A 25,607-nucleotide genomic window follows, 5' to 3' on the forward strand; every position below is an offset into this window, starting at 1 on the left:
AGAAAGTAAGAGTGGGAAAAATGTGCTGTCACTTGGACGACTGACGAAACACAATCAACTTTTTGGGATTTTTTTCTCTGGATGATTGAGCATGCATCAAGACACCTGAGCATAAAATTTCCCAGAAATACAGAGCACCCACAAAAAACTCGACACACACTGAACCACACAGACACACAATAATTCATGATGTATGCCATGTCAGTCAGCAATAGTCTACAGCCTTTGATGTTGTGGCTCTATTATTAAGTGCTGTCCCTTCCGCTGCCCCTACACTGGACACAGCCTCTCCTGAGACGGCACACAAACCGCTCCCAATTCACACTGGGGCTGGGGCACCTCACCTGGACCCCATGCATTTTTTAATGGCTCAAACTGATCCTGACACACAGTCTCAGACTAGACTACTAAATAAGGCAGAGTTTCTCTAATTGGCAGAGACTTAATTTAAAGGAAAGTTAACATGAAGAGGCATTCATACTTCACAATGATATTGTCCATATCCAAATGTTTATAAAGTAAAGGAAAGATTGTGGTTGAAGATTGTGTGTGTGTGTGTGTGTGTGTGTGTGTGTGTGTGTGTGTGTGTTTCAGCACTTATATGTAAATATATTTGGGAAGAATTAAATATCATGATAAAAGTACTTAGAGCCTTTAAAGTTAATTTAGAAAAATTTATCAAGAAAAGTTTTTTTTTCTTTGTTGTAGGACACAAATCTGTCGGTCCACTGATATTAAGGAGGTGCACAGAACTCCTTGGGATCCAACAAGGGTTTTTAAGTTAAATGCTCAGGTTAAGTTTCTGATGGATAAGACAACTGTAAATGGACCGTCTAGTTTCTGTTTGCTTCAGTGAGATTTTGGTAGTAGTTTAGTTGCTGGAGTAGGCGGCCAAGCCTCTGGGCACCGAGCAGAGCACTTCAATTGTTGCTTCCTGGTCTGAGAGAGTCTGAAGGGCTTAGAGAACGAATGATGCCAATAAAAGTTCCCTACAGTGATAGCAGAGACAAGTTGCTTCAATAAAATCACCATGTCTCTCAAAACTTAAAAGTCATTGCTGAGATTTAAAAGCTTTGTAAATAAAAACAAAAAAAAGAGAGGGAGAAGTATCATGAGCATGAAGAGCATAGTGCATCCTTTCTTTTAATGTTAGTAATGTAGAATAGTTACCATAAATGACAACAATGCAAAACTTGCATATAGAATATTAGTATAAACATATAGTATATAAAGTCATCATATTTGTATTCAGGTGATGCAAGTTTAATCACCACTTTTCATTAAATCATAATTAACACATTAGGTTTAAGTGTCATACATTACCACTGTGGTCATATTTGGCTCTTGAAAGTTGTGCAGGCCTGATTACACTAGTATATGCGCAAAAACAAAATTTAATCAATATCCTCACAGCTTCTTAGCCTCACTCTGATCAATATGCATGCAATCAAACTTTTTGCCAGCATTACTTCCACCACTATGCCCATCGATTGAGTCCATTGATCCTGGCGCTCAACCTCCTTTTAGAAGCAGAAGGTATGGATGTTTAGCACTAGAGACCCCATCTGGCCAGCTTTATGAACTTTGACCTTCGAGTTAATCCTCAAACAAAAGAGAATAACTTATTGGAACCTATACAGTCTGACCTAGAGTCATCCCAGTGCGACAGATTCAAGCAGGAGGGTGCCAAAGCAGACTAAAACTCAGACCGATACCCTCTTCTTGGCCCGGACTCCACTGCAATAACTGTAGCATCAACAAGTCTAAAGATGATGACACATAGACAGGGCTATCTGGAGATACAGAACTGTAACTCTGCTGCAAGTTTGTCAAGGTAGAGCCAAAAGAAGCACTGAATGAACATGACAGATTAGATCAAGTGATGATGAAGACAAAGCAGGGCAAGGGCAAAGAAAGAGAGACGGAGGGTCAGTGAGGGTGGGGCAGCCAGAACCAGGGTCTGGTGGGGGGATTGGCGTTCAGTGAAGCTCTTTACTGATGTGCCGCTAGGCTCTTTGAAGGGATTATTAACACATTTTGATTACTCTGGTCCAGTTGTCACAGAAAATATAACCTCCATCAGGACTATAAAATTGGAAGCCCTTTTCTTCTTTAGTCTCTCGCTTGTTGTTGCTCCTTTTACTCCCCCAGACCCTCCCGGTGCCCTGTTCGTGCCCGACTCAAAGCAATCTACTAATTACAGTCTCAGACATCTTAAAGAATAGGCTGTCACACCATTAGTTTGATAGGGAAAAGGAAGCCTCTTTATCACACACACACATATATCAGTGAACACAGACACATAAACATTGATGCATTGTAACAGGCCTTACATTTGACTGCACACTTTATGGCTGTTTCGCAAACATATTTGTGCTGCTGGTACAGAATCATCATTACAGCAAACCTTAATGTGAAGAGTGGAAGATAATTGATTGATGGCTGCCACTTTTTAGACAATACATAATAGTGGCCTTCCCAATACGGCCAAATCAATTTTAACCTTTGGAGATACAGTTCAGTCTCTACAACTCTAAGAGTCCAAGGAGACCAGTGGCTCAATTACCTCAATGCTGCAGTGTGAAGGGCTAACTTTCAATTGATACTACTAAATCGGACACATCCACCACATCCAATTAATTGCCAGGTTTCCCATGCCACCGGTTATGATGCTGCGCCACATCCTGCTTCACCCATCAAGACCAGCGGGGTTCAATTAAGTGTTTGTGCTGATGACTTATGAGACCAAGCCAGCTTTAACCACCCCAAAGAAGGGAACACAAATTAACACTTCGGTATACGGCAGATTCAGGCATTTTTCCTTGTAAGGTCAACAGCTGTCATTTGCAAGCAAGTAAAGTGGTCATAATTAAAGGTTGAAAGTGTTTAACTATCGATGTATACTACTAGGAACTGGCCATATTAGTAATAGCTCAGAGTCTGCTATCATTAAGGTTGAAACCCTCATCTAGAGCAGGGATGTCAAACTCATTTTACATGGCGGGCGACATGCAGCCCCCTTTGATGTGAAGTGGGCCAGACTAGGGAAAATACACATGTAATAATCTTGTGTATTAAACATGTAACATTGCAAAAAAAGGTTGATTGCTCAGATCGTTCTGTAATTATAAAATTGGAATATAATGTTTTTAATTCAAAGAAAATCTTCTTGTACTTTAATGTAGTATGGATGCCAATGGGTGGTGGTGGTGGGGGATCTTTATAGAAAAAAAAAATCTATAAATCTTATGGAAATACAGTTTAAAATCTATGCATTCAGTCACATTTTCTATAGCTGTCCAGTGGGCCACATTGGAGTCTTTGTTGGGTCGATACTGGCCCCTGGGCCTTAAGTTTGACAACCCTGTTCTAAAGTTCTAAAGTGTCACAGGGGCGAGGGGTATTCCAACAAATATTGAGCAGGTAGCCCATCTCAGAGCTACTACTCCTTTTGTTGCTATATGCTACATTAATCCAATATCGTAACAGTTCTGCTATTACAAATAATCTAAAATTTATAAGAGTTATGATCAATTACAAGCACATTTAGTTCTGTTTACTTCATGCACATGACATGAATTTAAGACTTTTTGTACAAAGTGGTGAGATGACAGCTGAGTTAAGTTTATTAAGGGTGTGTCATTTCTTCACAATGAGTGATGAAGATGCCCATATTTAAGTAAGTAATGGCTTATGATATGAATTTTTGGATGTTTGTCAACACAGCTATAACAGAAAATTAAACATTTTGGGTTGTGACTCAGTATAGCCTCATAATGTGTATCTATCAATGCCATACAATGGTTTTCTTATCATAAGGTAATATACTGAATTAAATTACAGTAAGCAAACTAAAAAAATATATATATATATAAATCTGATGACTCAACCCTAAAACTTTTCATAGCTCAAAACTATATTTCTACCCAGAGTTAAATGTTAGTATTATGCAATCAGTAGCAGCTTGTTCCCAAGATTCTGTGAAATGCATTCACAGTGTGGAGAAAAATCCCCGATTTAATGCCAGACTGACCAGAGGAACGCAATTCCTATTGAGTTTGAGTTGATTTTACCTTAAAAAAAATAAAGCAGCCGACTTGATGTCTTGTTAGTGTTTGTGCTTTTGACTTCTGAGATGCACACGCCTACCCAGCTTCACACCCTGTCACTTCAAGCACAAATGAAAACGATGCTAACAGACAAGCAAACACATTTCCTCCCTGAATAAAGCCTCTTTTCCAGGAACCGAGTTGAGAGATTTGTATGAAAGGAGAGAAAAAAACATTAGCAAAAAAAAAAAGGAGGAAAAAATGGGAAACAAACTTTCAATGTCTGGAAAAGAAAGGAGTGCATCAAGCAAACAGAAAAGGGGATTTTACTGCAAACCTTAGCATCACTTACTGCGATAAGCACAGCTAATACATGAGAGAGAATCCTTCTCTTTGTAGACTATTAACTACATGTTAATGTTTGTGAAATGTATATTCATAAACAGACTGAGGATTGAGCAAATGGGCCATTTTCAAACATGCACATGATCTATGGAAAGTGCCAACACAGTTGAGATCAAAGAGTACAGAGTGGGAGAGGTAAAAGTAGGCCAGGCCATGGCCTGGGAGAGAAGTGGAGAGGACACAGAGGGTAGTGAAAGAAAGAGAGAAACAAGCCTGTGTGGATGGAGGGAGAGAGATAGAAAGAGAGGTTGGTCCCAGCCTGGGAGGAGCTCAGGTGTGAGATGTGAGGAGGTACCTTCTGTTCATGGCTCTGAGGCCCCCGTGCGGACAGAAGAGGGGCCCAGACAGACACGGGCCCCTCTTGTTTGGCCCAAATAAATCCAGGTGGCTCAAGACGCATGCCCTTGTCACTCAACACAACTTCAACCCACACAAATATACAGACACAGACACACAATCACACCAATGTGATGAAATGCACACAGTTTAAGACACTTGTGTACTCTGCGTTCACTGAAATTTGAACACTTTTAAAAGGCGAGCACGGCTGACCGCGTAACAACATCAGGTAGACGATTAAAAGGTCTTCAGGGAATTTCAGATGAAGCATATGAAACAAATTCAATTTTATTCATCAAATGTCATAAGTGTACTATTTAAATTATTATTTCATAATATATAAACTAGTTTAATGTACTTCTTTTGTTTAGTACATTTCACTTTTAAGTTAGTTTTACTTAAGCAAAAGTGGATATTCATTTCTTTTTTTATAAAACAGATGCAACATCCAAGCGTAAGGTGTTGCAGAGGCAGGAGAAACATCAAAGACAAGAACAAACAATAGATACACTGTACTTGAATCTCATCAGCGGGGGGAAAAAAACCCAACAAAAGTGTCCACACTCACACTACAGCACGGCCCACGAAAGGTCCAATGTAAACTTTAAAACATATTGAAACAATACACAATTCGCTTGTAAAATGACCACCTTCTAAACAGCTTTATATCAGAGGGATCTTTGATTTCTTTTCTGCTGTTGATATTTATGATCACTGTAAAACAAGCAGGACTGGACAGATGGACTGCAATACGGAGTAGAGACCTGAGTACAGTGTGGCCACACGTGTTCTTCCTGATGAGTTTACAGATAGGATGCACCATATCTGACATCTAGAGCAGCAAAGGAGGCATACAAAACATGCAACATGATAAAAGATAATAACTTTTTTAAAACTGTAAGAGAAGTGACCTGCATTCCTCCAAAGATCATCTTGACAGATCCACCAAAAATCTCAACTTCCTGGCAAGAAAGATGCTCAGACTACTCAAATCAATTACATCAAAGATGGAGCTCACATATCGAGACTTGTTAAGTTAACTGTAGTCACATTGCAAAGGTAGGGTGCCGGAGCCATTGCTGTCACTTGATGACGGTTGCGTCTAAATTGGGAGTGAAAGTCTCCCCAGGAGAGATGGGTGAACCTGTCACGGAAGACTGAGGGAACAGAAATGTTCAAAAAAAAAGTCTCAGACACACACACACACACACACACTAAAAGACAATATCTCCATATGCTTAAGAGCTTAATCATCATCACCATCATCTGTTCAGTCCTTTAAGTGTGTGCGTGTGCACGAGCACGTGTGTGGTTTACATGAAAGAAGGACATCTGGAAAACAATTATTCCAAGACACCCTCACTCACACACACACATACACTCACACTCACACACACACACACACACACACACACACACACACACACACACACACTTATTTTCCCTTTGCTCTATATTTGCATGAATTCCATACATCTGGCCTTTAAGAGGCAATAACAATTACTCATTGAGCCGGTTGTTAAAACCCAAATGCAACCGTCCACTAGTCTAAACAGCTCATTAAAATAGCACAATACCTCACTTCAAGCACACAGGAAAATTGGCAAGCAACTCTATCACTGCAATATCATATGGTTCTGAATGTCCATTCTGGATAATATAATGAATTCAGAGTAGCTTTGTGGAGAAAGTGAATGTACTGTATATTTCTTTTTGATTTTCTGGCAGTGTTTTCACTGCACTGCCTTCTTTGTCTGCTCTCTCTGCCCATACCGTCTAAAATTTAGGCAAAATTTTTTTCCAGGTTTTCTTGATTTAGTGAATTTTATAGTTGCTCGATGCATGTTTATTTATCTCACAAGACATTTGCCTTAATAATGAGCTAAGAGTTATTTTAAAAAAATGGCCTAAAGCATGAAAGATGTGACCACAAAAACCTACAAAAGAAATGTAAAACTAAAATTAAAAAAATACGATTGATAAAAACTTAAGTTTCTCCGTTTTGAGATGAACCTTGGTCTATTTTCTATAATAGCTGAAAGCTAATGGGGAATCATAGCAACAAAATGACAAGAAAATTAATAAAAAAAATGTCTGGAGAAAGTACAGCCAAGAATTCAAATACAAAAATACCAGTAAGCACTTCCCTCCTGTCAGATAGTATTCACCAAACATTTTTAAAAAGTCTACATCGATGTGTCAAGTCTGTTCTGTGTAGTCATAACCACGCACATAATCACATCAAACCTAAGATGGGCCTGACCAAGGAAGGTGTCCCTTAGGCCATCTTAGCCAGTCCTTCACAACTGCGCTTTAAAAGATGGGCGACAGTACAGTACGCTGCAGTTGGCCTTGATTGATGATTGAACAACCCAAGATCATAGATGTGCTCAGGGAGGACTTGCCGGTGCAGAGCTGTGCATGCATAAGCCCTTCAGGACTACCACTACATACATCATGTGGTGAGACTGACTGATGTGAACATGGGGAATATGTAGACCACTTAAGCGAAGCTTTCTACGTGGCAGTCAACAGTCAAAGTTGACTAAAAATTATTACAGGGTGGCTTTGTTGTTATAAATCAGATTTTATCTGAGAGTGAAACAACTGAGGTGCAAAGACACACACACACGCAGACTCACACGCACACACAAAAGCGCACATATTAACTTGTGCTGATATCCTTGACAGGCGAAACTACAAAAGCATAAGCCAGTGGTAAATAAATAAGTTCATGCTGTCTGCATACATTTTCTTTTTAGGAACTCTTGGGCTCACGTAGAACCGTCCAAAGGATTATGTGCGTGCATTCGTGCATACACAGAGGCCCCCTTTCAGCACCTTCTTAGAGTGAAAACAAGCAGTGCCTGCCTCCTAAAGCAGCTCAAGGGCGCGGCCTATCTACCAAATGATAGAATGCATGAGTGGAAATGTGCTTCGATTCAACCAGCCGGCCAGCGTTCACTCAGTACCTTGGTTCATTTATATGAGAGTCAAACTGTTTGTACTGTCAAGGTTAGGTTATTTAGCAGGGGAACAGGAAAAGAATAGAGACAAGTTTCAGGCAATTTAAAGTTCTGTCGACTCCTCCACCAACTGTGGTCCATAAGAAGTGAGCAGATCTGAAATGAGACCAATTAACTTCAATCCAGCTGAAGATCCTGGACAACTGTGTGAGACCTGCACATTTTATTCCCCTGAAATGCCTTCATTTAAAAAAAAAAAAATCCTCACCAGTAAACACAGCAGCTAATTTTCCCTGATGTGAGATCAGATTTTTTTATTTTTTTAAATTTGGTCAATTTTGGTGGAAATGTCATCTCGCATATAAATTAAAAGGACAAGGTCACCATGTTGTATGTGGCTCGCTTTGCTCAAAACTGTGATGCTGAGTCTGACGTCCCTCAGCAAAATGCACATGCACGCACACACAAACACACTTTATCTGCACACACTGCACTCCTAAGGTTACCCCCCAGGACAAAAGCTTTACCAACCCACTGACTGGCAGATGGGGCAACCAGCTGACATCTCAGCCCGGCTCCGTTTCATGTTCCCTGGGTGTCTTAAACGGCCGGGCACCCTGTCTGATGGGCACAGGACAGCCAAGGAGGAAGCTCCTTTGACAGAGGAGGGGAGGTGTGATTCTTGTGGCAACCATTGAGCGAAAAAGGAACAAGGACAGACGGCGATGGCTAATATGCGCCACTCTGTTTGTACAGTATAATTGTGTGCCTTGCAGGGTGGGGACTGGATGTGTGGGGGGGGCGCCAGGAATGTTTATAGTAGATGCACATTAATAACAAGCTAATGACGGCATTTAGGTTCATATGGTTTTCTAACAAAAGATCAAAATGTTTCCTTAAGGCTAGAGCCACCACTTTACTGTCTCAAAGATCAAAATCAGTCATACTTTTTTAAGAAAGACCAAGTAATTTAAATCTAATAGCATGGGTATTGCTTATTCTATTGCACATTGTATCTATTCTAGACATGACACCACAGGGTCTTCATGTGGGCTACATAAAAAAAAACATCTGTGTGACTATATGAGAAGTGACACAGTGCAGTCATCACTGACTAACAACAAAGCACCAGCTACACCATTTAAAGCTAAAAGAAGTCAGTGTTGTCCGGATGTTTCTTTAGACTTCCTCACATGGAAAAGGTTCTTTAAAAAAAAAAAAACTTCTAAAATTCTAATAAACATTACACAGTAACAGTCATTTTATGACCCTATAATATATGGACACTTGCTATATTAAAATATTATGACTGTTGTTATTGGTGTCAGCACTGAGAGTAACAGTGTTAAACTTTTATCTATCAATTCTGTATCTGTGTGAAAGTAATATGAAAAGGACAGCAGTAATTAATATGACTATTAATAATTTATTTATTCTTAAGTCTATATATCAAACTGTGGTGTGAGACTGTTTTCAAGGGGGAAAAATAAATACACTTATATAAATGAATTGACAAAAGTCTTCCCAAAATTTGTATTAAATTTGGCAGCATTGTAAAAACAAACAAAAACATTTATAGAAAAAAAAAAAGTGGGTAGTAAAGGTAAAAGTGATGGAATAAGGTAGAAGAAGATACCATAATATGTTTAAATTAAACGTATTCTACATTTAATACAATTATGCAAGGCTTATTTATATGTATTAATTAATTTAATGTATAAGTGTTTTTTAATTAGAAAATTTAGACAAAGGCCTAAAAATAATATCAATTATGCAGCAAATAAATGATAGCAAAATACTTACATTATTATACTCTACATTATCGTCTGCTTACTTTTTCAATTTCATGTCTGAAACCTAAACTACAATCTTGTATCATTATTTATTATTCTTCCTGCTCTGAAAATGTTTTTACTGGCTGGCAGTCATGCATGGCTTACACATATACATGTCAGGCTTTAAAGCTGCTAATAGGATTTTTAACCATTTGTATGTTGTCATGTGAATTCAAATGATTAAAAGGTTTAATCAATTATTAAGAAGTAATGTCTTAAATGCTGTGCGATTGTTTTAAGACCCAAACAGAATATTGCAAGGGACCCATCACAGGTGCATGGCTCAATTCGTCAGATTTTATTGTATAACTATGTGCAAAGCATAAGGGAAATGTTATGGTAATGGCACCATCTTCCCCTTAATTTTCACCCTTAAAACACTGCTGAATCTGCATCAAAAAATTGCCCATTTATGTCTGCCAGCTTGACAGAAGACTCACTGTGAAGAAACACTGCTTTGTAGTATAATGCCTCTTGCCTTTCTTTTTTAAATGAGATATATATATATATATATATATATATATATATATATATATATATATATATATATATATATATATATATATATATATATATATATATATATATATATATATATATATACACACACATACATACATATACATATACATATACATATATATATATAAAAGGAATGGTTGTCACTTTAGTGCACTGGTCAAAGAGAAGCAAGAGGATTTAAAAAAAAAAAAAAAAAAAAAAAAAAAAAACCTGGTAAACAAGTAAAAAACATTCAAATATTTTATGGATCTTTGTAATCTCCTTTCCATTATTTCTATTTCTTGCTTCTATACAGCAACCTATCCACTCACTCTGATAAATGTCTAATCTCTTTTCTTTTTTACCCCGTTTTCGGGTTTTAAATGTCATCAATCATCTTGTCATTCACTGCGTCATTCTCATCACTCAATTAATTTTTCTGTTAAAAGGTCCTCAGTTGACAAAATAGCACAATTCCCTCTCATTCCCACTCCTTTACTTTATTTCAGGTTTTTTTTCTCCTTTTCTGTTTTTAATATTTCAGCACCTCAGATGTAGCGGCTCTTTAAAGCACCCATGGGGGCTCCGAGTCCGCGCTTTTGTCTCCCATTTCCTTCTGAAACAGTTTTTCTTTAACCCTATGCGGCTCTTCACAGTTGTTGTCTTAGCTCTCTCCTCTCCGTCGCTCTTTCTGCTTTCTTTTTCTCCATCTCACCCCCACCACCCTCCCTCAGTTTTCTCTGTGTCAGCCAGAGGTCAATGCTACACTTTTTTCTTCTGCATGCGAGAAGGCAGGGGGTATCTTTTTAGTTATTATAACCTAAAAATAGAAAAAAAAAATGATTTAAGGTTGGGACGATGGTCTCTTTTAAGATATAGTGTCTTACCACAATCTAGCATTTGGAGGGTGTTTTGTATCTTGAGATAAGGATAAGATTATATCAATAAATGATTTGGATGGGGTTTGATCAGGAATCTAGACCAATTTACAAAGTGTCCCAAAATGACTTAATTTTCATCGTCTCAAGGACATTGTTCTTTAATGAAATTGTGTTTTCTGATTAAATAGACTAGTAAAACGCACACAAAAAAATGCTATTTGCCGTAGTTGGGGACATTGGGGACTCATGGTTTGCTATTGAGGAATGCTAATCAAGCAGTTGGGCTGCCTGTGTTCAGTTGCAATCACTGTGGTGGTTTAATCTTTAGTTAATAAAAGATTTCAGTCAATGTTGCTTGGTCAATCTCATCTCATATCCATCATAAAGTCGCTAAATGTGTATAACGCTAGTGATTAAGTTTTAGGGCCTAGCTTAAATGCTTAAAACCAACATTTGTCTTAAAAATGTTGTCTGTCGCTCTATTTTTTTTATTTATTTATTTTTTACACTTAGCAGGAAAGCTCCAATGAGCTCTCTAGTCAGATCATTACTTCCAAGAGTCTCATTATGTTGAGAGCCTTGTTGAAGCTAATAACTGACTAAAGGTCTAATTATTAGATTTTCTCATAATTTTATTAATGCTAGCTCACACTCTGTGGAGACCTAATGGAGGAACACAAGGAGGCGAGGAGCAGCTGTAGTAGCTGGTGGACGGTAAGCTTAACGGAACAATCTTTGTTCGTTCAAGAATTCTTGATCTATTTTTGGAGAAGGTTCATTTAACTTTGCAAAAACATGTCACTTATTTGCATTTTTGTAGTCCCACAAAAGCTCGAACAAATTTTTGGATGTTTGCAGTAACACCTGTCGATACACAGGGAAACAGAGACTTGCCCACGCACGTTCAGGAAAACAGGCGCGCGCACACAAACACATACTTGAGTCTGTTGGTTCAGCTCTTCCATTGAGGGTCCGTATGCTAGCTGGCCATTGTGAACGTAAGGCCTTTTGTCTGGGCAGCCTGAAACTGGTGATTGCACCTTAGCTACCGCAGTTCAAGCGTAAACAGTGTTTTCATGCCCTACGATATATATACACTGTTGCCAGTGGACCCCTAAATCCCTGGAACAGCTGAGTCCTAGGGTGTCAAAGATAATGGCGATTTATTGCAGTGCTAGGCTTTCTCATTGCCCCTCCCGCCCCCCATTTCCAATCGTCCCTCCACCCCTCCTCCTCCCTCAAACAGATTAAAATTAAGCCGTAAACATGTGAGGATGGAATTAACACATTTAGTGAGTCTCCTCTTCCCACATCCCATTTTCGCTCCAGAGCGGCTGATCCCCGCTGCCAAACGTGGGTGCAATTTTAATGACTCGCGACGTTTTTGAAGTCCACATAAAAAAGCGTCGCTCGCCGTTTGTGGCGGCGCTAGATATGACTGGGCCACGGCCGGCCATGATTGGGGGGGACACACGCCGCCGATTCGGACTCCAGGCTCTTCGATAGGATCGGTGTCATTTTCCTCTCCACGATAAGACGCCTTGCTGACAAGGTCCGATTAGGAGAGAAAAAAATCATTATTGCTACGCCTTTCATCCACCGGGGGTTTACCGATAAACAGCTCACCCACGGCTAGATTTTCTGAGAGCAAGATGTTATGCGTTGAAGCATATATATTTAGGAAATATGGTTTCAAGTTAAAATTTTGGCAGTGTTTTTTTTAATGACTGTTTTCTTTTTAAATAGCTATAGAAAAACGTTTTCCGCTTTAAAGCACATTTCTTTAAAAAGACCTCCTTTCTCTTTAGCTGAAAATTCAAGCTGTGAAATATTTAAGTCCTGGCTCTCGGCTTTATTAATCAAACAATTATCAAATAACGTCATATTCTTTTTGAACACAATACAACATGCCGATTGTATCGGCCTACAAAAAAAGTGATCTACTATGCTATACCTCAAGGAAATCCACTTTAGCAAAGTGTCCTTTTAAAAAGAGAAATGAAAAAGAGATGCTTAAAATATTAAAACTACATTGCAGAACAGAGAGAATAAACTAAAATAAGAAGTAAGAAAAGATTCAGCAACATGCTAATAAGAAAAAGATTTACATTGCATTTAATGTGTGTATATACTATGCTTTTTAAAAAATATATATATAAAAATCATTAAAGTACTTACTAATACAAAAAAAATCAAGTATAAAATTGGGTTGCATTTGCAAAACAAACAAACCAAATTTTCAAACTAATCTCTTTAAATGTATTAAAATTGTAGAATAATTGTCAATTTCCAAAAATACTAATTCCACTTAAATACTGATTAATTACCTATTTATTTGTAGGATTTTTATTTGTGTAAATCAGTAAAAATGTAATAAAATATTCTACATTAACAGCATGTTTTGAATGTTAAAGAATTGAATAAAATGTATTGAGGGAGAACAACAGCCTCTGTTTAATATAAAAGTTGGTGTTCATAAACGTAACCGGCTAAGTCATTTGTTAAGTGTTTGCTTATGGATTTGAGGCGACGCTTTGGTGGCCCAGCACCAAAAGAATCATCGAGTCTGATCTTTACAGGGAACAGGGAGAAATAAAGCGAGCGGGAGAGACACAGAGAAAGAGACAAAGATGGAGAGGGAGAGATAGAGATAGAGAGTCGGGACAAATGTGTGTTGTGTTACTGGGCCACTCCAGCACCCATGGACTCTCAGCAAGACTCAAAGCCACACTCTGCTTCAAACGAGAGCCATGAAGATTTTTTTTTTAATGTTTACAAAAACATATTTATTTATTTCTCGTCACTCCGTCATTTATCTATTTATTTCTCGCTGTCCCAGCACCCCTTGCTCTGCCACTGGAATCCTGTTCGATGACGCCGACGTGCTCACCCTCCCCTCTTTTGCCCCCCCCACCCCTCTTTTAATACCACTGCAGTTGAAAATCAAACTGCTCTAAAACAAATTGATGTACTCTTTAATATAGTCGTCACATCATCACAGGGTCCTCACACGTCTGCCTTGGTGACAACTGCAGGGCTGCTTAGCTTAGCCCAGCGATGGCTGCCACTTTGTTGGTCGCTTCAATGATTTATCACAAAAAAGAGAGGGAGAGTGTGAGAGTGGGAAGCGAGACAAAAAGGGAGAGAAAGAAAGAAAAATCCCCTGGATCATGATTGAGTCACTGGCACCTTTGATTGACAAGGTCTAATCAGCTTATCTCCATCCTAATAAAGTTGATAGCCTGCAGTGCTGCTCTCTACCTGGCATGGCGTGAACTTTGGGCTAGGCTGGGGCCCCTGGGGGCCGTACCCCAACCCTCTCTGCTTATCTAAACGGGGCTGAAATCAATCCCTAATGAGCTGTTTTCATTTGCAGGATTGATTACAGGCTCCTAACACCAAGAACACTCACCTAAGAAGAAGTGTCTCAGCCTCTTGCTGGCCACCTTTAAAATGCAGAGCAGCAATGCTTTTGTCTGTGCTCGTCTTTGTTTCAGCGGCTCATTTTGTTGGCATTGCTAAAGTATTTGTGAAAAGCATAAGGGGGGATGAATTTTCAAAGTAAGTTTCCTTAATATTTAATGCATGATTTACTGAACTGGACACTTTAAATACTGCCTCTGGTTTGTTTTTACAGTAAACTTGTATTTATTATAAAATTACCTTTAGAATTACGCTAGATCGCTCGCCTTAGCGGTCCTTTGCAACACACAAACATGCTAACAAAATGAATTCTGCTATGACAAGGCTACATTTCAACCTTAAACTATTTACATCCTCACAAAAGTGCAATAAAGCGCCATCAAATAATTTTAATTGCTGAGATAACACTAATTAATATTTCAGTTTTTAAATTAAGAGTTAAAATTTTACTATGTAAAGCAGAATGTATTTTTAAATATACATATATATATGTTTTATAGAGTCATATCTTTTCAGAAACTGCTAATCAGTCTCTAACCTTTAATGAATAGAAAGGTAAGGCAACAAATCATTGCAACATGGATATGTTGCACAACATGCTATTTTCATTCTTAAACAAGCATCATGAATCATTCAAAATATCTTCAGCTTTGGCGGGAAGGACTAAAATCCAGCATGTCTTTGATTTAACAACATCTTCAAAATTTGACAAGCCTCCACGTTTGGGCATTTCAAATGCCCCTGACTCAAATGTCTTTAAATTGGCTAACTGCATGCCCTCCCTTTTTATTTACTGCCCTCTTTAACTGGGCTAGCCTCCATGTCTGCATGTCTCTATGCCTGGGCTTTCAAGTCAGTGCTCTTCACTAATGAAGTTCTATACTTTATTTATGAGACAAACAGAGAACCCTGTTTCTTGAGGGTGCGTGTGGTAAATAGCTCTGCATGCCCAAAGAGTCTCCTCTATATCCCTCTGAGGGCTCTCACTGCTTTTGGCAAGCCTTTGTTTCACAAAATACACTAGAGACACTGAGAATAGAAGAAGAAAAAACTAAAATATCTATGATAAAATGATACTGTGTCAAGATTCATCTTTTCTTAGAACTAAGAGTCTTCTTTTTTCTCCTTAAATGTGACCTAGAAGCATCCTGTTTTTTTTGTTCCTGGTCATTAAGAGAGATATTGTCGGCGGTGAAGAGAAAAGGGGGCAAAGAGTTTCTACGCCATTTCTTTGTTCAGGATCTATCTCTTTGAAATATAATGTCTTTTAGTTCCACTTCCCCCATTGGTCAATTGTAGTTCTTAAGGGCTACTGTGTCATTGTGGATGGAGAATGCAACTTTGAATTACTGCAAAATAACGATGCTAAACTGCTCTTGGTAAAAAACTAGGGCTTAGATGTCTAAGAAGAGTTGAGATGTGTGGCAAGAGTAGCATTTACAGTATGACTAGAAAATGTCTGATTGGAGAAACACTTAATGCTCTAATTATTCTTGTTAAATATCCATGGATGCCGCACCTGCATTTGAAAACACAAAGCTTATTCCACAACAACTGCCAATGGCATTTCATAACGCTCATGAATAAAGCCTAGTACTTGCAGGACTTGGATATTTATTTTGTTTTGTACTTGATGATGTGAAAAAAGAACAAACAACAATAAACGAAATCTTTGGTGGGCTGTAAAAGCAACCAAGTTCAACACAAATCCAGTTTCCTTAGTGTACTGTGTGACTCACTAATCTGGCAGGAGTATGGACTAAATAGTGCAAGATAATATGAAGATGTCTGGGAAGCGTTGTAATGCATCACAGTAGGACAACAAGAGAAAATATATCATTTGAAACGGGCGAACAATCCAAAAGAAAAAAGAAATAAAAGAACTTTGGATCAGATGGTGAACTCTGTCAAACTGTATTAACCGAGTAGATAAATCTGGCTTCCTAATGTTCATGCCAACACTTTTTATTAAATTTGAGAGCTTGGCAGATTAGTCTGGTAGAGAGCTGCGTATGCCGAGTGGATCTACGTTCCTTATTTAGATGTATTCTCTAGCTGACCTGGAGACATCGCCATTTCAGGTTGTGCATCTGAGCGGAGGGCTGGTATCGACAGCAGAGTAAAGGAAGAGGTCATGGATTAAAGACATGGGGCGAAGCTTCCCCACCAAACCACAAACATACCCCACAGCTGGTGTGGACCGAGCCACGTGTGTGGGACCGAGGCAGGATAAACGGGCATTGTTCTTAGCTAGCTGCACGCACAGTGGATGAGACAGCCACTGGTGACACAGGGTCAAGGGGCATGTGGCTGACTACAGCGGAAGAAACCGCTGGACACAGGAGGTGCTCAACACTGCTAAGTCACCATACACTTCTTCACCAACAACCAAGCTGTGAGGCAAAACATCAAAACGAGTCACTGTGAAAGCTGCGGCAGGGCGGAACAAAAATCCGCCGGCTGTTGCAGAATTCGACACCATCGAGAAACTCTAATAACGTCAGAATCATCTCGGAAATTTGAATCAACATTTTTAGGCAGAGAATGCAGATTGTATTTAGGAATTTGTGAATGCAAGTTACAGGGAACATCAAAAGCCAGTGGTCTCCGTGCAAACCTGCCTTGACTTGAATTATTAAATCTGTCGATGTCGCGCACACCAGCCGCCCTGCGATTATAGTGTAAATTGACAAACTTTTTCAAAACTACAACGGAAGCCACAGAAAGCTGGTTGATACTTCAAGAATGAGCTTTGATATATCTCTGAGGAATACACTGCGCCTCAATAATGTGGTGACTGTCAGGAAGGAAGACAGGGAGGGGGGGGGGAAAAGAAATATGCTAACTGGTTAAATCTATTTAAGATCCCAATGAGATTTTTTCCTATTTTAAGATTAAAACCATCCTTGATAATGAGGGAAAAAAAAGGTTTGTGTGTTTTTAAGAGGATTTATTTAGAAAGTGATGTTTTTATTTTCTTTCTTGTACGCTCCTGAATTAAGAACTTCAGGAGGAATGCTGACATTGTTTATTTTCATAGACCCCCTATCTGTTTGTGGAGGGAAAAAAAAAAAAAAAAAAAAGCACAGCACCACCCACCAAATGCACATGCATACATAACACACACACACACACAAACACATACACACTGAGCCATAGTGATGCTTGAATTTTCTTCAGGAGCAGAGCAAGGAGAAGCAGCGCCCGATCTGTCGCCCGTACACTTCTCTCACTCCCTCCCTGGCTCACCTTTGATGTGCTCCCGAAAATGTCATCAGGCGTCAAGGAAAGAGGTTTTTTTTTCCCCACCGACTCCCCTCCTTCCACCCTCCAAAAACACACGCACACACACACACACATCCACCCACCTCGCATATGAGCAAGACAATTTGCTGTCGCTCACTCATCCTCAGCACTATCTTGAACCCCCCCACCCAACACCGCCCCACTCCTTTTCCAATTCATAACAGAATACGTACCAGTTTCTACCGCTATCTGGTAGCCGGCCTCCAGTCTCCGTGATGACCTTTCCAGCTTCTCTGTGTTGTCCAACAGATGTGCTCTCTGCAATAAATAGAAAAAAAAAAGAACTCAAGCTGGAGAAACAAACACAAAATAAAAATTGATTGAGAGGGCTGGGACCCATTTCAAAGAAACACATCAACCCTGTCACCTAAGCAGACAGACCACATCCACAGCGACAACATAATACAACCATATTGGCAATAACCTTCATGGATGACAATGTGTTGTGTCCTGATGGAATATCAAGCAAATGCATGTAAAAAAGGCTGCTGCCTCATCTTGGACATAAAAAGCGGCACTACTTGGAGCTTTGCTGCCTCCTCATATTGTTTCACAACCCAGGACAGTTAATTTGTTTTAGCTCCTTGCCTTAAGATGAAATACAAATTTATTTAAAGAGCTGTCCAGGTAAAACAAAACCGGGTCCAGCTAATGTTTTCCAACTGGAGGAACCTCTAGTCACAACCTCTAGCATAGCAAGAAAAGATGGGTTTCATAAATTATTAAGACTGCAATGTGATTTTTTATTTTCCAAAGAGGGTGTTTGTGAGTATCAAGGTCTAAGCTAAGGCTGTAAATATCACGTGTATATGAGTACAAACTACTGATAGCAGTTCCTAGGATACCAAGCAAACCAATGATTTTGGCCTCTTCTCTTCCTAAACAGCTCCTATATAACAAGCAAGACAAGAAAAGAGCTCATCCGTTGACTGGACGTCCACTACGGGCTCTCACTTTCTTTGGTGGAGTTAAAATAGTGGTAGTTTTAAAATGCCGAAATTTACAGTTTTTTTAGACTCTTATTCAAAGCTTTCTCTGAAAGGCTGAAACAGTTAATTAAACGTAGATAAAGTTAGTTAAAAAGTCTGTAACTGGTGACTGTTGTGAGCTGCCTTTTAAAACCTGTTGTAGTGGCCTTACAAACTGAATTGCCAAGCTCTAAAAATGATTAACCTTATGGATTTGTTTACATACAAAATGTCTGCTGAGTCCAAAGTGACCAGCCACCTATAACATATAAAGATGCACTTACATACATACTAAAAACAACCCCTCATCATCCACTGAACTGAGACACTTCATGTGCAAAACCAACATAAGACCGAGCTTTCATTAAACCCACACTGCAATCAAACAGCATAAACATGGAAGACTTAAATGTTTACTTGAATGCTGTTGGTTGTGACGGCTTTTCTAATGCGCAACCTTAAGAAACTGATCAGATTTAACACATCTGACACAGGAAAACAACCCAATGAATGACAGCCGCCCATCTGACAAGGGTTTCACGCCCATCACATGAGTGAAGGGGACAGGGAAAGAAGTGAAATCTCTAGTTTTGGTTTGGCTGTCAAAATGTGTACCAGCTAATCACTCAGAGGAAATGAAAAATGTGGAGGGGAAGAAAAAAAAAAAGTCAACGACACACTTTTCAAACTTTGACAACAAGAGGGATGGGAAAAGAGCAGGGAGGAGAAAACTCCCTCTGAACTCTTTTCTTTCCCTCGTTTCCTTTTTCTTTGTGCCGCTGACAGATGTCATTTAAAATTGCAGAGATACTTTTTAATAGTTAAAGGGAGGGCAGGGGAGGGATGGCGCGATAGGAGAACGGGTTGGGTGGTTGAGTGATAAAATGGTCTTGCGGTAGGAAACTGATAAGTAGACGGCGAGCGGCGCTGGATGCAAGGTGTGGTGTGGTTTTGGTAAAGGTTGTGGTAGAAGGGGTTTGGAGGTGGCGTGGAAGTGGTAGTGGCACCAACAGATATGGTGTCAGTATACATGTGGGAGAAAACGGATACCAAGCTTGGGCTATAATGAGCCCCTATGGATCAGCTGCGATGCAGGGGACGCACTGACATGGAACGCTTAAGCTAATACACCTAGACCACGGCTGCAGTGCCTGTGTGTGCCTGGGAGCATGAGGCAGCCAGGGATACTGACAGAGTAGCGCACTCCCTGGGTTCTTCAAAGAGCTCAAGTGATTAGTATGTTATCATTACCATTCGAAACGTGATTTTCCTATTCCCTCTCGGCAAAGGTGACACGTCTCGGGGAGACGGCCGGCAGACTCGCTGCGATGGAAAGCCACTTCAAAGCTTTATCCTCCTGAATTTCTCTCTCTCTCTGTGTCTCTTCTCTCCCTCGTTCTGTCTTCTTTTAGGCCCGGGGGGAGGGTTGGGTGTGTGAGGTGGAGGCGAGGGGAGGGGGGGGGGGGGGCACTGGGGGGGTTGGTAGTGGTGGCAGTGGTAGTATACGTGTGTGTGTGTGTGTGTGTGTGATCATTAGAATAATGCATCCTGAGTTTCACAGTGACAGAACCTGAAGGAAAGGGTTAAAGTTCAGCCACTAAGAATCCAGTAATGGCAGACTATGATAGCCCTAATAATGGAACAATCCAGCCACGGACACAAGATGATACCAGGGAAAATAATGAAAAGGAACGTGTACAAATTAAACTAAAGATCGTTCACTGCATTGCCACAGTCAGTCAACACAGATAAAGAGATTATACATAAAGAGATACAAATTACAATGCAGTATCTCTCACAGTCATGCAATATTGCTCCAATGTTGCAGGACCAAAAATAGTGAAATTGTTCAGGTTTTCAACCATTTGTTTTTATTCTGCAGCAAGCAAGCAATCCTTGTCAGCAATTTTTACTGAGAGAAATGCAAAGTTGCTGCTGGTGTGCTACACTGTCCCAATTCAAGACTTGACCCTTGCGGTTCTCATATAACCACTGTAAAAACCTTCAGAACAAGGCAAAGACATGCACAGAGCACAAATCATACCTGATCCTCTCATGGAGCCTTCTAGCAAAAGATTAAAATATAATATATGATAAATATTGTGCATCTGAGAGTGCACCAGTGCGCCCCGCCGCCACCACCACCACCATTCCTACCTATGTATGTATGCCTTTTCATCTGACACCTACATTTTTGAACAAAGATCTTCTTAGGAACCACAAAAATGGTGTTTTTCTGTTGTGCTTTTTTGCGTCAAGAAACACTCTTCAGTTGTAAGTTATTAACAGGGAGCCCCAGAACAATGCAGCTGTAGCTCAAAAGAAATCTCTCCCCTCTTCTTTCCTTCTCCTGCCTTCTTTCAATATCAAACACAGGCGGTTACTATCACCATTTTCCAAAGTTCAGATGATTTCCTTATTATTTCAATAAGGGTGGGGGAGAGTCAAAGTGAATAATGATGACAGCTGTGATTCAGACTGACTGTGTGATCTTCTCTGCCGTTTGTTTGGGACTTGTAAGACGAGGAATTACAAGTGTCAAACAGCTGTGAATATGGGTGCTAAATATTTAAACATGTTTTTCAGCTGAAGAAAAAAGTGCAGTTTTTTAAAAGCAAGGCTTAAGTGTGTATAAGCTGCGCCAGCCTTTGATTCAAATGCAGGAAGAGCAAAAGGGTAAAAGACTGCAATGGCGACGAGGGCAAAGATTCAAGCCCGATTACACAGACTGGACCATTCCAAATAGGGTAGACAGGTGAGGTAACTCAAGATGTCTTCTGACCCTCGGGCTAAGAGGAAATGCTGAAAAAAGTCGGTAGAAGAAGGGGAAACAAAAGTAAAGCTAAATAAAAGGAAAAAAAGCACAATAACATGGCATCTGGGCCAAGCTGGCACTTTAAATTATGGATAGGTGTGAATGGAGATGCTTTGATAGGAGCTGAATTACTCTGTGTCTTCAGAATCCCTCTTGAATAAAGTCTCACTCGAAGGCACATTTAAAAACATACTGCAACTATAGCTACAAAGACGAGTTCAGGGCAGGACAACAATATAATGTAACCTACAATAACTAAAGAACCTGCCTCTTTGAGCGCTAAATACAATTTATATAGACTTAAGAATACATGCACAATATAAAGCTAAATATGTGTATAATATCTTTTTATCAACAATGAGACAATGACTACATTCAAATTAAGGTAAGCTGATGTTGAACCTACCATTAGTAGCATTACTGGGCAGTCCAAGAAAAAACAAACTCTAAAGGCTAGACATGTAATTAAACAGTTATAAGACATTTCAATTTAACCTGAAGTATCGATACTCCAGTAAATAAGACGATATACACAACAATAACATGATTCAAGCACAGTGATAGATGTTTGAGACACCCCAGTAGAACTTTACATATCAAATGAATCAAATAAAAAAGAAAACTAAAGCAAATCTATAAGAATTATACTCAGAATTATACTTATTTACAGGATCTGCGTCGCAATTAACAAAACTATTAAAATAATTCTAACATCAGTGATATTAACACCTACTATTGCTAACCAAGCTGAACAATTGTTATGAATAATATAGTATTTATTGATAAGTCACCTCTTTAAAATATCATTATAATAATTACATATATCAATACCATACAGTTTCAAATGGTAAGCTAATGAGTTAAACAACAAGTTAACAAAGATGCTAGTTTCTGCATGCAGTTAATGTTTTATTCATTTTTTATCATCATCATTGCTACTATTATTAACGTACAATCCTATATATACAATATATTTGGATATGCAGGAACCAAAGGAGGCAAGGAGGGAAGAAAGAATAAACATAAATATAAATTTGTGAAAATAAAAACAGATCTATACAGACAAACTTAGTTTCTAGGAGAATTCACAATTAAAATAATCTTGCAGGGCACTATGTAGCTCTCTAAAGCTCCCTTTAATAACTTGACAATCCAGAAAAAAAAAAAAAAAATGTTGTGGTTTGCATTTTGGTTTCCAAATTTTCTCCAGCAGATGGGGGGGGGTCAGCACTATAGCAAGATTTCTGAGAGAGTGGAATAAAGAACTGATCAAATTCTTCAAGCACACTCCCTCCATTTCTGAGACGCTATATTTCTATTAAAACCTCCACATTATTGTCCATTCCTCTGCCATTTTGTTTGAATGTATTAAGCTGAATACGATTCAAGATTCAAAAGACCTTTGAATTATCCTGTTATCTAAACTTTAAGTTGTATCCTTGTAGCTAACTTTTCTTTTCTGCTAAGTCAAAACAACAGTTTAGCTGTTTTGTACATTGATATGCTATAAAGGCTGATAATCCACAACCTTTCTACTAAAAGTTTCAAACTACAGTTCCTCAAATGGCCACTTGAGGCCAGCTTCAAAATCAAGTCATTGTACTTCAATATCAAACTTTGCAGAAGAACTAAACATGATTATCATCTGGTACAAAATCGAATTGGTCACTACAATAAAAGTTTCCTGTGTATGAGAGAAGGAAGTGAGATGGGGGCATGTGTGTACTAAATCCAACCAATTTAATATCACTTTAACTTTAAGGCTTTTACATACAGTCTATGGAAACAAGGGTCAGTGGATGGCTTGATGAGTTTTAAAAGGATGTGAATCATATGCTATAGTCTTCAGAATTCCTTCAGCCCAGATTAACACCTCTGGCAGATTTTGGATTGATGTGTTAGTTAGTCCTCTCCAACATCATCATCAAAAGACCAAATGAATGAGTGAGTATCTTTTGGAAGAATGGCGTTCCTTCCCTCCAGGAGATTTCCAGGGACTTGTGCAATCAAAGCCAAGGTGCGGCATGTGGTGGCCCAACATCTTACTAAGCATCTCTTTCCTTTCATTTGTAATCAAAAGCACAAAACAAATACTAGCCTACAATGTGCACTCTTAAACACATAACATAAATCACTAAAAAATAACCTCAGTGTTTTTTTACTGCACAAGCAGCTTTTTTGGCCTCATATTGAGATATTTAAAGAACAGTAAAACGTTTCAAGCTGCCATTCCTGATCAAAACTCAAAAGCTGATCAAGTTCTTGAAAGTTGTTGGTCCCAATAACTGAAGGAACTCTGAGTTTAATTCCCTAATATTTGCCCTTAAACAATTGCATCAGAAATAGTATCTCATCTTCGCTTCCTGATATTTATAGGAGGGGAAACTTGAGGGATTGGCCCTAAGTAAATTCATTATCTGCGGTTCGGCCTCTAAACTGTTCAATCAGACATCCAGAAAGTGTCCAAATGAGTGGTTCTAATTTTCTAACAAAGAAAGGAGGCAAAATAGGTAGTTTCATACGGAAAGCAGAACTTAAATTCTTAGATCAGAAAAGCACTTACCTCTTCACGCAACTTTACCAACTGCATCGTGAGAGCAAAAAGGAGAAGAAAAGAAGGATGGAGAAAGTGAAAGATAGATTAAAAAAAAGCAGAAACAGTCATATGGCTGGATAGAGAATTAACCTTGACGATTTATCTGTTTGCATGTTTAGCATTTGGAAATCACAAGACAAACACATTAAACGGAGCTAAACGCGCCGCTTGGGCTGACTTTTTTTGAACAAACAAAGATCAAGTCCTGCTGCTGTCACATTAAACAAGCACAGGGAATGGATCGTTCGACTCGCAGAATCAACCGAGATTATCAAGGAAGTCACATTACAGAAATTGATATAGCGAGAGAAAAGAAAGAATGAGTAAAATCTGGTTTGCACATTTATAGTAAGATTAAATGTTGAGCGAAATTTTCTCATCTGTCACTGTGCAATTCTCTGCAAAACGAACAAAAAAAAGGAAACTGTGTGCCTTTTGGAACAGAGTTATAAAAATGCTGAGGCACATTATTTTGCATCGCTGTTTATTAATGCTGGTAAGCTGTCAATATTTAATGTCTGTTATCAATCGCATTAAAGGTGCAGATTGTTCAGCGTATGCATGGAAAGCCATGTAAGGCTACAATTGTGTATACATACAGTACTGCTTATTATGAGGACAACCATAGATCATGAAAAATGAATCTTAGCATAGCTATACATTTTTCATGAAAGAGAATAACAAATTTAAAGTGAAGTAAATAAGAAATGCTATTCCTATTCCCTGTCCTGGAAATTCTTGCATCTCTGATAATGAAACAGACATGTAAGGGAGGGCAGTAATCCCATTTGCCATTAATTATGCCCAATCACAATTAAAAGGTTGGTTCCCTGGCCTGTCCTTAAGTTAGGGTTGCAGAGGAGGAAGGCTTCACGTAGGAATGCAGCACATTTGGAAGAGAAAGAGGAAGGACGCATTTTTGATGTGTTAGCCTTTTAAAGTGATTTTAATTAATTTAATCTAATATTTAATTGGTCACTATTACAAAGGTAGTAGCTGAAAAAGGAGACTTAGGGCCACAATTACTCAAACTATTTATTTGGGATCATTGTGAACAATATAGGAGGAAAATCTATTTAAATTAAAACTATGACTTAACATTTATCTTATACCAAAATTCAAAACAACAACAACAAACAATACTGCACTCCCTAAATTTCCCTCTCCTGTATTTATAACAAAACTAGTAAACACAGTCAAAGAAATTTGTCATAAATAATGAATTCAGGATGAGTCTGTGCTCGACAAAAACTGACTGAAAAATAAAGAAACTCACACATTATAATCTTGCATGTCAAAAATAGTTCTTGCATCATTTTTGCTTATCATAAGTATATGTCTGTGACATATATATATATATATAAAAAAAATATATTGTCAATATCTGTAATGTGGGAGGTAAACAAGTATACCTCCATGTTTTTATAAAGAGCTCTTACCCTTGAAAATGTCGGCAGTAACAAGGCGCACCTTAGTGAGGAAACACTCTTTTCTAACTTAAGCAACAACTCCCGCTAAGAATG

At 38.8% G+C, this 25,607-nt stretch overlaps 1 protein-coding gene across 3 annotated transcripts in view; it reads right to left on the minus strand.

Annotated features, from left to right (window-relative positions):
- vti1a (vesicle transport through interaction with t-SNAREs 1A) overlaps positions 1-25,607 on the minus strand; it is a 115,800-nt gene that overhangs the window by 62,720 nt on the left and 27,473 nt on the right. For 2 of the 3 annotated variants that reach the window (XM_085466408.1, XM_085466410.1), the window contains exons 5-6: positions 24,052-24,072; positions 17,879-17,963 (exon numbers count right to left, since the gene is read on the minus strand). In XM_085466408.1, the coding sequence (XP_085322534.1) occupies positions 17,879-17,963; positions 24,052-24,072 (106 nt within the window). The remainder of the gene's footprint in view (positions 1-17,878; positions 17,964-24,051; positions 24,073-25,607) is intronic. The other variant, XM_085466409.1, reaches the window with a different exon arrangement.

This window comes from Copadichromis virginalis, linkage group LG8 (genome assembly GCF_057382275.1).
Source record: "Copadichromis virginalis isolate Kocher_CV1m ecotype Utaka linkage group LG8, C_Virginalis_male_GT1.1, whole genome shotgun sequence".
NCBI lineage: Eukaryota > Metazoa > Chordata > Actinopteri > Cichliformes > Cichlidae > Copadichromis > Copadichromis virginalis.